Raw genomic sequence first — 16,176 nt, 5'->3', positions numbered from 1 at the left:
AGCTTTTACCTAATTTTCTCATTAATTAGAAATGTTTAGTATACTGAATAGAGTAGTAAAATTAAAACAACATGGTCGTGTTGCTCCACATCCTACTGCCAGCATTTGAGCTAACATTAGCATATTGGCTAATTTTAGCATATGCATCAATTTTAACATAATGAATGGTACAAGTACAGATTATTCTACATGCTTCTGCCTCTCCACAGGTTATTGACTACGTTGCAGCTTTCTTTAGCATTAATGCTAATTTTTAGTATAAAAACACTGGCTCAAAGCCGACGGGCACACTTTGGCATGCCCCTTTAAAATTTCTGCAGGAATTTTCTAGTTTGAATTATTCTTTGATATTTTTATTAAAGAAAAGACACCTAAGCGCACCTAAAACAACCATATTTTTGTTTAAATATAAATTGATGGAACCTTACTGAATTGTGTTACTGATACATTTTCTATTTGTTTGCAATTTTTTATTTAAACAGAATCTTTAGAACATTTGGTTTCTGAACTAAAAATAGTTTCTGAATTGAATCATGTCCCTAAAAATTGGAAGTGAGTCGAAGCGCCAGACACTGAACGATTCACATCTCTAATTGTTGCAGCATTTTTAAAAGAGTTGTGGCCAATAATCTGTGCTAAATTTGTGTTGGATTGTGCAGCAATCTGGATTGTGCAAACTCTTTAATTTATTTACCTAAACAGAAATAAATATGTATATGTTTTCCCATAAATACATTCATAATAAATTTAAATGGACTGTCAGTGCAGAGAAGCTGCTGTTTGCTTTGGAGCGCACTTTAAAGACCAGATCCTTTCTGACAAGGGCGTTGTGAATTGGAAAAGAGGTTCAGTCCTTTATTTAATCAGAGTTTTCTGAAACACCGGAGTGTGAAAATGTCATTTCACTTCTTCATTCAGAGAACAAATTTACTGCCTAAAAACTGCTTTGAAGAAACGCAGAAAAAGAAAAAAAAGACGCTGAGAGGATTTTAAGTCGCAGTATTAAATCAGTGATGCGGGTTTGCAGCATCAGTGGACAGAAAACTGAGACATAAAAGCAGAAACGATGCAGAGACCACAGGTAGAGTTTATAAGAGGTCCAACCTTATAATCAGCACAAATTCAGTTTATATGAGAAAGAAAGCAAAAAATACAAACTTTATAATAAAAAAAAATCTGAGCCTGTGATGAATGAGATGTAAATTTTCTCCATCTTTAATTTAAAATTTGTCAAAACAGACGAATGGATGGAAACCTGCTGCACTCTCCTGTCCATTTCTTTGGATCTACATTGGGGCCATAAAGTTTGTTCAAAAGAAAAAGAAACTGAAACTGAAAGATAGCTCTGAAACCGAAGGAAAGAAACAGATTTGAAGTTTCGGCCTGATTGCAGACTTGACGTTTCTTTCAGTTGCGAGCGTTTCCTGTCAGGTCGGGTCTCGACGCTCCCCGCTGTCCGGCGCGACGCCTTGATTCATAACCCTCATCAGTAAACAAGGCCTGATGACTCAGTGGGAGGAAAAGCACATTCCTGTCACAATCTGAAAGTCAATGAGCTTTTATAAAGCTTTTCCTCCCGGCCATCAGAACCAGCTCACCGGACCGTTTCTCAGAAGTCGTTCAGAACTTCTTCTGTTAATGGGATCAAACCGATCTTCCATCCAGCTTCCCATCTGTTCACTTCTTTATCCCCAGACTGGTCTGAGCAGTGGCGGTGGTCTGATGCGTTGAAAACAAGCTGCACTGGAGCGTAGCCAGAATACTGATCCATTACACCTGAAGGCAATCCTGCAATTTTAAATTTCGCTTCAGGCGGAGTTCTAAGAGGCTACACGGCCGTCCCTGGCTCCTGTTTGGATTTCCTGATTTGCTTTATAAAACAGCATAAACTATAATATTCCAAGAACTAACAAGTGTGAATTTGTCATTAGCTGTGAACATGTTTTTCCCTGAAGGAAGACTGTTTTTAAATCATGTAGAGCCGCTGTGCCCCCAGGGAAGATATTAACAACAGCTGCATTACTCTTATTATCATCATAATAAAACTCGGATGGAAAAAAAAATTACATTTATGTTCATTTCAGAGGGAAAAAAAATCATGTTTTTAAAACATTGCCAGTTAGAGGCAATCGTTTAAAAGAAGCGTAAAGTTCCCATCTGGATGGTAAAACAAACAGAAGATTCATTCGTTTGCCTCATTCTGGATTCCTAGATGGTTTGGGAAAGTCTGGAATTACCTTTTATTTTCCAGATGTGAATAATATGTTTCCTTCTAGTTTATGAAACACAAAATTTTAACAAAGCTCATGCAGAGATTTATGTTAAATTTCAAGCTTTGTCTCAGATTTACCACATCACATTTTGATTTTAATATTTGACCCAACGTTACTTTCTTTTTTTAAGTTTAGAAATGTAGTTTTACCAGCTGTTTACAGTCTGGACTCTTTATAAATCAGGTTTAACTGATAATTTTGTTTTTTAATCTGGGTCTAAAATGTCAAACCAACCACTGAAGCTTAGTTTTGCCAAAAAAGCAGTGAAATTGTCCTGCATCAAGCTCTGAAATGCCAGTGTTAACGTTTTCTTATTGTCTAACAGGTTTGAGGCAGAAAGTTATAAAAATCACATAGACTGTTGTATAACTTTAAAACGTTTTGAGATATTGTTTTGAAAAATGTTTAAGAACCCTGTTAATAATAACAAAAAGAGTCTGTTCATGTCTAAGTAATGTCTCTGACCAAACATGTTCATGCATTGTGTTTTACAGAAAAAAAAAACCCATTCACATTCAGTTTTTTTTTTCTTTCAGATTTATTTTTGATACAAAACAAACATTTAAAATGGCTTCATTATAATTTATTTTCCAACAACAATAGACTTGGAGACAGAACAGAGATGAGTAACATCCATCCATGTATTTACTGCAGCTCGCTCCCAACCCCAGTAAAGATGCTCGTGAGCCTTAATATACATGGTTGCCATGGCGACTCGGGGACTCTTAACGGTTGGCTTTGGACATGCCACCCCAAGGCAGTTGGACTGGGGACGGAGAGACCTTTCACAGGTCCTGGATCCACAACAGAACCAGCTGTCGTTCACCCCGACTCAAAAAGTCAATCTGAAGTTACTAAGCAACATCCAGTTGAAGCCGTTACACTCTGTACCCAGAATGCATTGCTGTAGTTTTACAGTAAAATCTACTGATGTCCTGCATGTTTTCTGATCATTAGCTAAAATCAGCAGTAGTTAGCTATACTCACCAACTGAAACAATGATTAACACTGATCCAAAGAACCACTTCCTGAAAGGCAAACTCTGCAGGTAGGTGTGTAATGACAAATATGGCTCTGTTGAGGGTGAAATACTGTGTATATGTTGTCATTGACAATTTAATGCTAACTTATTAAATCTAGAGCGTTAGCTTCTGCTAAATACCATGTTGATATAGCACTTTAGTGTTAGCTTTTGCTAAATATTATGTTGGTGTAGTGCTTTTTCATTAGCTTCAAACTTATGATGAATACGATGCTTGTATAACGTGTTAGCACTAATGAACTGCTAAATACCATGTTGATTTAGCACTCTAGTGTTAACAGAAAAATGTTTATTGTTTGTTCTTCATTACGAGTAACTTTTGTGTTATCAGTTCCCAAAATTGAAATTTAAACCATGGTCATTATGGCCATCTGTATGCATTTAACTGGACAGATGAGCAGAATAACCTTCAGACACATGGAAATTGTTCCCAAAGATGTAGTAGACTCATGTAACGCCACAATCCTTAGATTCAGCCACAGATGCTCCTCCTTTTTACTCAGATGTTGCTTCAGAAGCCATAACATCCTCATTCTGGCTCTTAACAAATTACTTAAAGTAATCTTGGTGCATGTAATTTTTATTCTGGCTTTCAGAAGATGTAATCTTGTATGTTTAAGACTAATGGAGATGAGCAGAACTCCCAGAGAAAACCAGATCTAGACCTGGGATTTGGACCTACAGATAACAGTGATGTTTGCTCAAATTATTTATAACTAAATCACAAAAATTGTTTCATTAATTAAAAAAGCAGCTTTTTCAGTCTGTTGATGTTTCGACTGAAAGATGGATCATGAACCAAGGCCTCTGAACATCAGTGCACTTTTGTAAACACACAAAAAACAGGAGGTCATTTTACCTTTTTTGTCTCTGTCTTTTGACAAAAAGCTACTCAGTGTGGAAAGAGAAGCCATTAGCCTGTTCTGTTGGGTGCCTTTTTGTTTCTTTACTCAGTAACAAACAGCTGCTCTTCTATTTTCTACCTGAGTGCAGTTCTGTTCATATATCTTTATGTGCAAGTTTATTTAGGTAATATCACTGCTACAGAGGTCATTGTATTCAGTTTAATACAGAAATATATTACAATATTCAAATTAATTTATATTATAGTAAAAAAATTAACCTTTTTGCACATATTTTATAATTCTGGCTAAAACGTTACCTTTGGCCTTCAGCATAACATGAAAGAGAACTGAGATAATCTTTTATTCCACAGATGATGATCCTGAGATCTTCATAAAACACTCATGATGAATTTCTGATCCAGAAACTGCTGGTTTTAAATTAATTATTATATTTGCTAATTTGCCATCTTTAAACATGCTTGTAACTGCCTACTTCAATAGTTCAAACTCCAAATATACCTTAAACTGCATTAATTAGCATAATGGAAACCGTGATGGCGCTACCACAGAAGCTAACATGTACTCTTTTCCTCGTCTCTGCTCTTGGGGATGCTATGTATGTTGTGAAAAATGTTACAAATTTACATAGTTTCTACAACCACATCTATATTGGGATTGCAAGTTTTACTGTTTTTTTCCAACGTTTGTTCAATGAAAATAGCAATAAATATAAATTCATTTTATATGATTAAATACAGTTACTTTGTGTATCTTAGTGAAACAAATAAAGTAGCATATTACAAATGTTAATGTTTTTAAGGAGCAGAATTTGTGCCTGAGAGGATTTGATTGTTGTGTGTTTGATTGTTGTGTGTTTGATTGCTGTGTGTTGTGTGTTGCAAACTTCATTCCCATTGAACTTAAAATCGCCCAAATTGGAATTACAAAAATAAATTCTCTTAATGGAAACAGGCTAATTTTGAAATAACTTTTTTCGATACAGTTTTTGTGCTAGGATAAGGTGTGTTTTTTGGCTGTTTTTAAATCAGTATTTTTCACAACATAGCAATTATACATTTTGCATTATGCAAGTCATGTGATCAACAACCAAATGTTGCTACTGGCAGAAACCATGAAAAAGAAAACTGCAAGTAGACGGATCATGGTGCGGCATGTTTTTTTTTGTGTTTTTTTTCTTATTGTGTTAACAAACTTACTTTAATCATGTTTCTTATTCAATAGAAACGTCACAGTTACAAAATTGTGTTTTTCCTATGTTAGCGGAACATCAAGGAAGTTTTGCACACATCTTAGGTAACTTCTCTCTTCGTTACGTTTAAAAAAAAAAGAAAGAAAGAAAGAAAAAGAAAGAGTTCGTCTGATCGACTAGATCCTGACTTCTCTTTTCTAAACATTTGACACACCAAGTCATGCACTCAACTAGACCTTAATGTAAGAAAACAACCTTAAAATAGAGCTTGTCGCAGTGTGAGTGTACCATATTTGCAATATTCACTTCGTAGCTCAGTGGGGTGATGACCCACCCACCTTCTGCAAATCACACAAAATGTCACGCAGGCGTGAAAAAAGAGCTCACGCTGGACTGGGTTTGCTTTTAAAAGTCATAAAAAACATGCAGAGTTTATTTTACTGTTGAACAGAAATATTACTGTGGCTATGAAACCGGTTGGAGATGAGAGCTGGTTTAATTATCTGCGGTGTGTTGGTGTGAATTAACCTTTATGCTGTTGTCTGCAGTCTTGCATGAAAAGAAAATAATCAACAAAGTTCTCAATTTTTCTCTCTCAGATAAACAAAAACAATATCTGTTTTCATTTCGATGAACTTTTTGCAACTTTTATTACCAAAACAGAATAAATTGAGGATCTATACAGTTTGATGCAATTGCTGTTGTTAAAAAGTATGAGAAGTGGGTTAATTGCAACTCAAAGAAATTAATAATCGTACAAAGTACAAAATATATGGAAATACCCATACAACTGGGTATTTACAAATACAACTGTTTTATATAGTTGTATATGTTACAACTATATAAAACAATATAGTTGTAACAGTGTAAACACATTGCAATATACATGAAAGCAAAAACAAGGTGACAAATTAAAATGTAGGGTAAGTTAATGAGTAAGAACTAAAAAAAAAAAAAAGTAAATCCTGAAAATTTAGGTGTCGTAAAAAAATGTTGGCTTTTATATTTTATTTTTTGGTACAGGGCCAACTTGCTTTGGATTGTACTTGGAACCCATTTATAACTGCTGGTTGTTCGAATTTCAATTCTCAGCTTTAAATATTTAGCATAAAGTCAAAGTTTAATGTAGGGCTAAACAGTAAATCAATAATACCTATATCGTGATAGATCAATAGCGATAGATCAATAGCTAATATTAACTGAAACTAATTCAAAACTGCAAAGCATTATGGGAGCTTTAGGTAAAGGAAAGGCTTTTATTGTGCAACGACCTGTACAGTAACTTGAGCAGCAGCAGTTTCAGGTTTCACCACCGAGTCTCACAGCTGCTTAAAAACAAACAGTGTGGAGAGAAAACTGAGGATGAAACAGGAAAGTCACACCACAAGGTTGGCAGTATTTCAGACATTTAAAACATAAAACTAATCAATAATTATTGATATGAAACAGTAATAACATGTTTGTTAGCCACATCCTCCAGACGTAGCTTGATGATCTGTCCGTTCAAAACTAAATACAGCCTAAATTCTCCCAAATTTCAGAAATTCAGCCTAAATTCTCCCAAATTTCAGAAAGGAACTGAGCTGAGAGATTACTTTGATGTAGTCGTGTATGGAGGTCTTGGAGGTGGGTTTTCACTGTTACATGTTTAAAATTTTCAGGTAACATGACTGATATTTAAAGTATGGATCTCGCATGGGGCCAGGACGTATTCTGAAGCAACAAAGGGCTTGTTTTCACTGTAATTCATCATACTTACAGTGCAAAATGCCTCCATAGCCATATGAATACACAATATTAGGGGTTAATGCGACTTAAACTCGGTGATATTACATTTCCGAAGCATTTGTTTTTGACACTGCTGCATTAGCTTCATTTTTCACCCTCTAACTGCTAAAGCCAACAGTTTTTCCATCTCATTGACTTTCCTCTCCTCCTGTCTCTGTCCCTACACATTTCCTCTCCTCACCTTCTTATAACACCTTATTTCATTAAAGCGTGGACTAGCTTTCCTCCTTATCAACAGCCACAAATTACTTTATTTTTTTTTTTCCTCGGTCCATTCCTAGGCAATCAGAGCTGCATGGGAGGTCTCTAAGCAAGCAGCACCGCCGGCTGCTTCATATCAATGCAGCCCAGACACTTGGATGGGGAAAATGTCACTTTGATACCTCCCACTGGTCACTGTCAGGGTGGGGAGTCTAACCCGGCTAATGAAGTAAAAAGGAAAAAGCTGTGAGGGGAAAATGGTCTCCAGTCAGAATGTTTTGTTCATCAACCCTGCTTAAACCCTCTGATGCATGAATTATGAATCCCTGAGTCAAGATTTTTTTAAAATCTGTTTTTACTCTTCTTAGGGCATTAATAAAACAAATATGAACTATTTTTTCAAAAATTTAATTTTTTCAGGAAGTTACAAAAATGTCCACTACAGTGGACTGCATGCGCTTCAGCACTCAACATAGAACAGTATGAACTTAACTGAAGACTAATTTAATCTGAGTTTGATCATATATCCATGACCCCTTATTCCATTGTGGGCTTTGAAAAGCACTTGAACATACTTTCATACACTCTAACATCCTATAGCCCTTCTGTTTATTCCAAACCAAGAGAACAATCTTCATCAAACACCTGCATCTCCAGAACTTCTCTTCTAACTTCTTTCCTAACTCCTAGGCTACATGAAAATTGGCAAAGCATCCAGGGCACAGTGCCACATGGCACTGCATGCATATGTATTTGGTCTTCCTTGTGCATGCAGCATCATGGCATCTGTTTGCATTTTTGACTTGGGTGAGCTCAGGCCAGTGATTTCCTGCGCTGAACCTGACTTCACTGGGTACTTTCGTCACTGTTCTGCACTTTGCTGGAGGTGGGGCTCCACTGGGTCTTCCTCTTCTGTTTTGCTGAATGGAGCCAGAATTTATCAGTGCACGGGCCACAGAAGCTTTGAAGATGAGGAGATTCATCTTTTCCAAACCAGACATCAGGTGGAGTCGCCAGGCATTTACAACAGTCACATCCAAAAAATGAAAGAACACTCTGATGTACCACCGCTTGTTTCTACGTCTGTGGGGATACATTGCCACACACTGGTCAACAAGATCCACCCCACCCATGTGTTGGTTATAAAGGGCCACCGAGTAGGGTCTTTGCACACTGATCTTGGTTTGTTCTTTCTTCAGCCATCTTTGGGCCGTGTCTTCAGGGGACTGACCTGCACAGGTCGATGCCATGTGGATGACTGAGCTGTCAAGCCAACGTGTGACAGTGATGTTACTGTTTGTGCTGACAACAGAGCAGGCTCCTCTACCTTCTTTTCTCAGTTGTTTTTCACTCTTAAGTTTCTCACTCGCTCCTTTCACTCTGTTTGCTCTGCATGTACCTGTGCCATAGATGCCTAGGTCTTTCAAGGCCTCAAGGAGTGGAATGCTGCAGAAGAAGTTGTCAAAAAACACCTTGTGGTTTTTGTGCTTTATGTCATCACAAAGGCGCATCACTACATCTCCAGCCATTCCCAAACCATTGCTCTGACCCCTAATTGCTGAGCCCTGGTACACTTCAAATCTGTACATATAACCCGAGGACCCTGCCCTGACCCACACTTTCACTCCCCAGGGTTTGGGCTTTTTTTGGTATGTATTGCTTGATTAACAGTTGGCCTTTGAAGGGAATGATTTGCTCATCAATTGATTGGAATTCTTCAGGGTTTGCTGCCGCCAGGAATGTTTTCTGAAGTGTACTTAGCACTGGTGCTATTTTGAAGAGCCTGTCTGTGTTTGCTGGTTGGTAGGTATAGTTATCCACAAAGTGCAGATAACTCAGAATTTGCTCATATCTGTTTACAGACATAGCATCTGCAATTATTCCAAGACGGAGGCCATCCTCACTGGACCAGTACATACGTGTCCTAGGATACCGAATGTACCCCATGACCATGTTGATCCCTAGAAAAATTTGCATTTCTTCGCTGGTCACTGCCAGATTTTCTTTCCCTTTCTGTAGCGCATACATGTTGGTGTTATGCACTATCTCATCAATGAGATCTAAGGGAAACAAATACCTAAAGAAATCAATTGGTTCTCTTCCATCAACATTTACCCTTCTTTCTCCTAGAAAAGGTGGCAGGTCTCCATCAAAGTTATTGTCTTGGACTTTCCAGACATATTTGCGGGGTTGGGCATGGCCCTTGTGAACATTTCTCTGAGTTGGTACCATGTGGACATTTTCCTCAGTTCCCTCATCTTGCTGACCTCCCTCTGAAACCTGTCCTTCATCATCCTGGCCCCCATCATCTTGACTTTCAGCATTCTGACTGTCTGCATCTCCTTCATCATCCGTATCTCCTATATTTCTAGTGTTCTCTGGTAGCCACTCCTCATCACTGCTGTCACTATGCTCATCATCAGAGGAGTCGGAGGGAATTTCCTTGACTATTCTATATTGTTCCTTGTTCTTTGCTGCACTTGTGGTCTAAAAGTATGAGAAAATGATAATTTTACTAAGACAAACTACAACTGATCTGCATAAGAAAGCAGATTTTTTAAAACTAACTTATAGATATACACAAAATGAATTAAATTACAAACAAAACAGTTATAATGAAAGGTAAATCAACTACATGACTTATGTTAAAAATATAGTCAGCGATGCATGATGTCCACTGTGTTGGACACATGGTTAATCACAATTTCCTACTTATGTGAAATAAAATTTTCCAAACTAAGTTAATAATATTGTTACTTAGATACTTCTGCATGTCAGCATATTTTTTTTACCTCGAGGATTCTCCTAGAATAGAAGGATTGAGAGGATATTCCAGGAGTGGTCATCGAGTGTGTCTGTCTGCCAGCCATCTTGGACTCCAATGACATTAACTTGTAGTTACAACAACTTGCCACTGAATTAACCTCAATGGAGGGGAGCAGTAGAGAGCATTCTAAGGACTGATATGCAATTCCACCATAGAAACCACTGCATTTAGGAAACAATTACTTTTAAACAGCTGTCCACTGTAGTGACCGCTATGCACCAGAGGGTTGCTTGTTTCACTTTCCTCACTTTTAATTTTCATCTTCTGTTTCCATGCAGTCATTTGATTATGCTTATACATTATTTCTCTGTTGTAAAGAGAAACTAGCCTACGGGTGTAGTTGTTCAGTTTGTTATTCAACATACAGTGGATCTAAACGGTCAACATGTCCGCCGTGAATCAACAGGTTTTTGTGACAAATGGGACCAAGGTGAGTCATTTTGAAACTTATTCCACCTTAAATGAGACAAAATGTATCAACTGTAGTTGAATTCAATTTAAAAATCCTTTATTTATCCCAAAGGAGAATCTAATTTGTTAAACTGAAACGTGGGCCAGAATGTTCTCCAGTAGCAGTCAGTCTCTGAAGAGACCTCTGACTCAGGGGCGGATCTAGAAAAATATTCATGTGGCAGCATATGCCAGTAATATATATATATATATATATATATATATATATATATATATATATATATATATATATATATATATATATATATATATATATATATATATATAGTGATGTATGGTGAGGTTCATAGCTGGTGAAGCACTGACTTGATTATAATCGGATTTACAAATCTAGACCCCTGCATGTTATTGTTTACATAAGGAAATTTCGCGCATGGGTACAATGCTGGAGGGAAAATGGACTATTCTTTAACATGTGATGTTTAGCTGCGTCGCCGCCGCAGAATAATTCCGTTATCTCAATCAAACTTAGACATGTAGATATTATAAATTTCGTGCTGTGCTTAACAGCAAAGGGAGAAACAGTTAAAGTACAACTCAAAATGACGTCTTTCTTGCTCTCTGTATCAGTGCAGCTTCTGTATGACTAGATCGCTGTTACTGTCTCTTACTGCAGTTGTGGAGTCACAATGTCTGGGTTCATGAACGCCCCCAGCGATGATGCACGAGAACTGCATGCCTCACCTCGAATCTGTTCTCTGCCGTTTCTGATCGCTCCTCAGCACACGAAACACGTTACACACACAGTTGGTGACAATAAAAACACAGTACATTAAATACATAAGCCAACCAAAACACACCGAACTGCGCAGCACATGTTAAGGTTATAAAGTCAATAGAAGGCTAGCAACAGTTAGCCTAGCATAACTGACCCACTGCTCACTTGTTCAATGTTTTCTTTAAGTTAAAACTTTTTCCTCACCTGTTAAATCTGAAGCCCTTGTTATCTAATTCATAGGGTTGAATTAACCGCTAAATATTGCGTCCATTTTTCAGATTCTTTGCGTGACTGTGGTATTTTCTGACCACCCATAATGTTGACTCAATGGACAGCAATGGCGCATGTGTGGCGCAAGATAAGTCACGTAATGTCCAGTCCAGTAATTTATATCCATCCATATCAATGCTGCTGCCTCGCGCTCTGTCCTTCTCTCGCACTTCCCGCTACTCAGCAGTAGGTGATGCATTCAATGTTGTCGGAAAAAAGAGATTCATGAGCTTAATGTCCGATTTCCCATAACTATTTATTGAATTCATAGTCGCCAGCTGGGGTGGCAACAGGGGTGGCAAGGCTCTCATTTGGGGTGGCAACTGCCACCCCATGCCACCCCATGCCACCCCAGTAGATCCGCCCCTGCTCTGACTGAAGACTGTTATTCACAGCAGTGGGTCCCTTTCAGGTCCTTCTGATCAACTATGACCTCCCTGCAAAATGCAGCTTCACTGCAAAAACACAAAATCTCACCAAGTCATTTTGTCTGGTTTTCCGTACAGATATTTTAGTGCACTGGAAATATGACAGGATTAAATAATAAGTAACTTTGAAGCAATAAGTAAGAGCTTGTTTTAAGTAAATAATTTCTTAATATTGATTTAAAAAGTACTGATTCGAATGGCGAATGTTTTCACTTATAACAAGCCATTGTTCCCATTTTATTCTCAAGCAGTTTTGAGGTGCGGTGGCAAAACCTTAAACTGCTGCTGTGAAAGTTACTCTACTGGTGGTTGCTAGGTAACCAGAGTTGAGAGTTGGTTCATTCCACCCACTTTGCTTAGTGAGCTGTGAGAGTGGCTAAAGCCTTCTTCTGCCTACATCTCCCAGAATGCTGTGCGGTTCTGGATCTGAGTTTAGTGAATGTTTAAGATATACATATATTATCATATGTATTATCTATTGGTATTGATCGTGTCAGACATATTATTGACTTGTTGTCCAGCTCTGCCTCCTAGCAGACATGTCTGTTTTTAAGCTGGATAAACTTCCAGTTCAAAGGTTTTAATGTCACAAAAACCTGAGATGTTGATGGATGTGTGCAGATCCTCTGTATGTTTGACTGTTATATTTCGTAACTTGCGTGGTGTAGTGATGTGACACCTCTGATGCTCTCAGTTTCTGCCTGGTGAGTCGTTGCGCTGCAGTACTTCACCCACCCCCACCCTCTCACTCACAGCGCCACAGGCTGAGCCGCTGCGCCTACATCAGCTGCAGACAGCATTGCCTCACTCAGACTTTATCTTTATGGCTGTTATTTTCATCTGTTCCCCTCCTCTCCTCCCCGTCCAGCCCTGTGTTTGACATGTATCTGTCCTCTCATCCAGATGCTCCCACCACCACCCCTAAACCCACCACAGCCACCATCACTACCACCTCCACCATCACCACCTCCACCCCGAACCCTGCAGCCAGTCAAGGTACTGTATCACCCTGTGCTTTTATGTTTTCCCTACTCTGGATTTTACCATTTCCTTCTGGATTTTTTTTTCATTGCACTGTGGCACTTAGGCCTGACTGGTTACCAGTATCAAACTGGTTACCAGTATCAGGTCATAATGGACGACAAGGAATTAGGGCCATGCGAAGAAAATAAAAAATTATATGTATTTATATATTTATGAGAATAAAGTCATATTATGAGTATAATGTAGGACAAGAATAAAGTCTTAATTTTACTGAAATAAAGTTAAAATAATATGAAAATAGTCATATAGTAAGTAAAATCAACCACGATCAATATACACAGAGGGGCGTGGCCACATCTGGGGCAAGCCCTGTTGCTAATTTATCCTCTTTGTTAAGCATCTTTTCAGACCTCGTTTATTTTCAGCATTCAGGATTTTTGTTTGGCCATGAAAATCAAAAATACCAACATAACACTGTTAAAGTTGAAAATAAATAAAACTAACATATTTAAATATGAATCTGTTTTCACAGCAGGAGGACTAGTTGCAAGTTAAAAAAATAAATTGAATTCTTATGCACATATTTGTGTTCATACTTTGATTCTGTGGTATTTTAATTAAGGATATCACACTGTAAGGAGGCCTACTGTCGGCCATATTTAGAGGCAGACCTCTTAAAGTTCTTATCACTTAACAAACTTTCTATTTCTGGGCTTTAACAGAAAATCTAAATTAGGCTCACATTATTTAACAGAAATGGAGAGAGCTCAGGAAAAGCAATTAGAGAATGAGACTGATACCAAGGCTAAGATCAGCTTCCATTTATCAGAAAAACTTGCTCATTTAAAGAACATTCAAACACTTTCTTCACACAAAATAAGTGGAATTAAACTAATTAACTTGCTAATATTTTTCATCTTTATTCAGTTTTTTTGCTCACTTTGCATCGATGGAAATTCAAAATGTAGGAAGATTATTATCCTGAAGATCTTTTAGCAGATATACGTCCACGCACACATAAACCAGGGTCAGGTAAGCGGAGTATTGATGTCTGACCTGGAAAGACAGAGACCTGACTTCTAATCAAAAGTTTTGGTTTCATGGTGTACAAACTTACACAACACCTGGTGCAACAAAAAAAAACTCAAAATACGGCACAGTTTCTGCTCCAGGCCTGTTTTGGTTTCATGCATGGTCACCATCGAAGACGTCAACATTCCTCATAATGCCTATAAAAATAATAAATATGGAGAGAAGAATCGGTTTTGCTGGTGTTTGGACGATCACTGAGCCAGTCATAAATGATGAGTAATTACAGCGCTCCGAGGCTCAGAGTGACGTCGCCCCCTCATGTTTTTCACATTTTCTAAATGCATCTGTGTGAGGATGTGGGTGAGCGAGGAAATGAGAGGACCGAGACTTTTGTCTTGTTGCTCATTGTGTCGGAACAAACCGGTGCTTTTAGGATGCAAAAAATGTCTCATAATTCATTTATAATGCAAATATATGTTGTTGTTGTTTTTTTCTCAGGCCACCAATATTTACACACAAAACACAACTGAGAAGGTTAAATGCTTCAAATGCTCGTTAACATGCACTTGTTCAGGAAACTGCATTAAGTGCAGTGGATCAAATTCTGTAAAAGTTTCCTTTTAAGGACATTTTGCTCTCCAGTTATTTGGCAGCAAAATGGCTGCTGGAGCACGCAGAGAAAATATAGAAAAAATATGAGTGTGACGACATATGAATAACAAAACAGGTAAACTGTTACTGGTGCAGATAAATTATAAATAAATAAATAAAAATTTAATTAAAATGAATAATTAAAGTTAATCAATTGATTAATTATTAACAAATTAAGAATTTATTTGATCAAAAATGATCAAGTGTTCACTAAAGGAATGCTGTAACATTTAAAGCAATAAAATATTGATTTTCCTATTTTAAAAAAAATTTAGTATCTTTTAATGTATTTCTAATGTATAAAAAATTTTGAACTAGCTAAATAATTTTTTTTTATCTAATTAATCAATTAATCGGCAGAATGGTTTTAAAAGATGGAATAGTGTTGTTACATTTTAGGCAATAAAGTGTTTATTTTACTTATTTTAAAAGGAACCTACCTGTTATTACTTGTTTATTTGCGTCATTCAATGCATTTCTAATCTCAAATGGGCTTAAGCGGTCAAATTAAAAATCTTATCCAGTTAATCGATTAATCGCCAGAAAAAATTGATAGAATTATAAGTTAATAAAAATATCTTTAGCTGCAGCCACAGTGAGACTGTATGTTTTTTTTTTGTTTTTTTTTCTCACGCTTGGATCAAAAAACAACAGATACTCAAACAATGTTTCAAATAAATCAATAAAAGTCCAGATTAATGTGATATTAATGCCCTCGGTGGGGAGGTGTGACCTGCTGAAACTACATTTTCCTGAAAAAATTGTTGGATTAAACGCAGTGCTGGATTTGAAAAACAGAAAAGTGATGAGAGCAAACCAACAAATGAACATTAGCACTCAGAAATTAGGCCTCTCTTTAAAAAAGAAGCAGATTTTTTAGCAGCAGAACCCAGGGGGTCGAGGCGGGTTTAAACCTCCAAAGGGTGGCAGATAGAAAACATAGACTCTAAATCAGTCTGAGCTCCAAACGCAATCAAAGCTGCGCTGACGGACTGCTCAATTGGAACAAATCTCACAAGGCTGGCAGAAATCACAGGCATTGTGCTTGATTATGCCATCTGATTGGATTAGAGGGAACGCGCATCCATGCAGGTTGCTGTGCAGATCCAGAGTCTGCGCTGGCGACTGGCTGATTAGAAATATCTGGATGATTAACACCGAGTTCCCCGTAGGACCGCACCTTTTCATCGCTCGTCACCAATAGTAACGCTTCCTGCTGGAAACAGGAAGTAGATGCGTTTCAGTTACACTGCAGGAGATGAGAAGCTTTGAAAAACTGATAGAAATCATCAATGCTAAGGAGATATAACAGATCTGTGTTCAGTTTACAAAACTGAGTAAATCACCATGGCAACCTGAGTAGGGAAAACATCCATCTGGCCTACTGATCTGTTGGTCTGTCCATCCATCCATCGATCGTTCCATTGGTCCATCAT

General features: G+C 37.6%; 1 protein-coding gene across 6 annotated transcripts in view; it reads left to right on the top strand.

Moving 5' to 3' along the window:
• The window catches only part of cadm1a (cell adhesion molecule 1a), a 388,215-nt gene that overhangs the window by 335,115 nt on the left and 36,924 nt on the right, over positions 1-16,176 (top strand). For 4 of the 6 annotated variants that reach the window (XM_008428590.3, XM_008428589.3, XM_008428591.3 and 1 more), the window contains one exon: positions 12,977-13,069. The exons of the other annotated variants lie outside the window; for them this stretch is intronic. In XM_008428590.3, coding sequence (XP_008426812.1) covers positions 12,977-13,069 — 93 coding nt within the window. The remainder of the gene's footprint in view (positions 1-12,976; positions 13,070-16,176) is intronic. 6 annotated transcript variants of the gene reach the window in all.

Source organism: Poecilia reticulata, chromosome 14 (assembly GCF_904066995.2).
Source record: "Poecilia reticulata chromosome 14, P_reticulata-male-v2, whole genome shotgun sequence".
NCBI lineage: Eukaryota > Metazoa > Chordata > Actinopteri > Cyprinodontiformes > Poeciliidae > Poecilia > Poecilia reticulata.
This window is presented reverse-complemented; position numbering and strand designations above follow the sequence as displayed.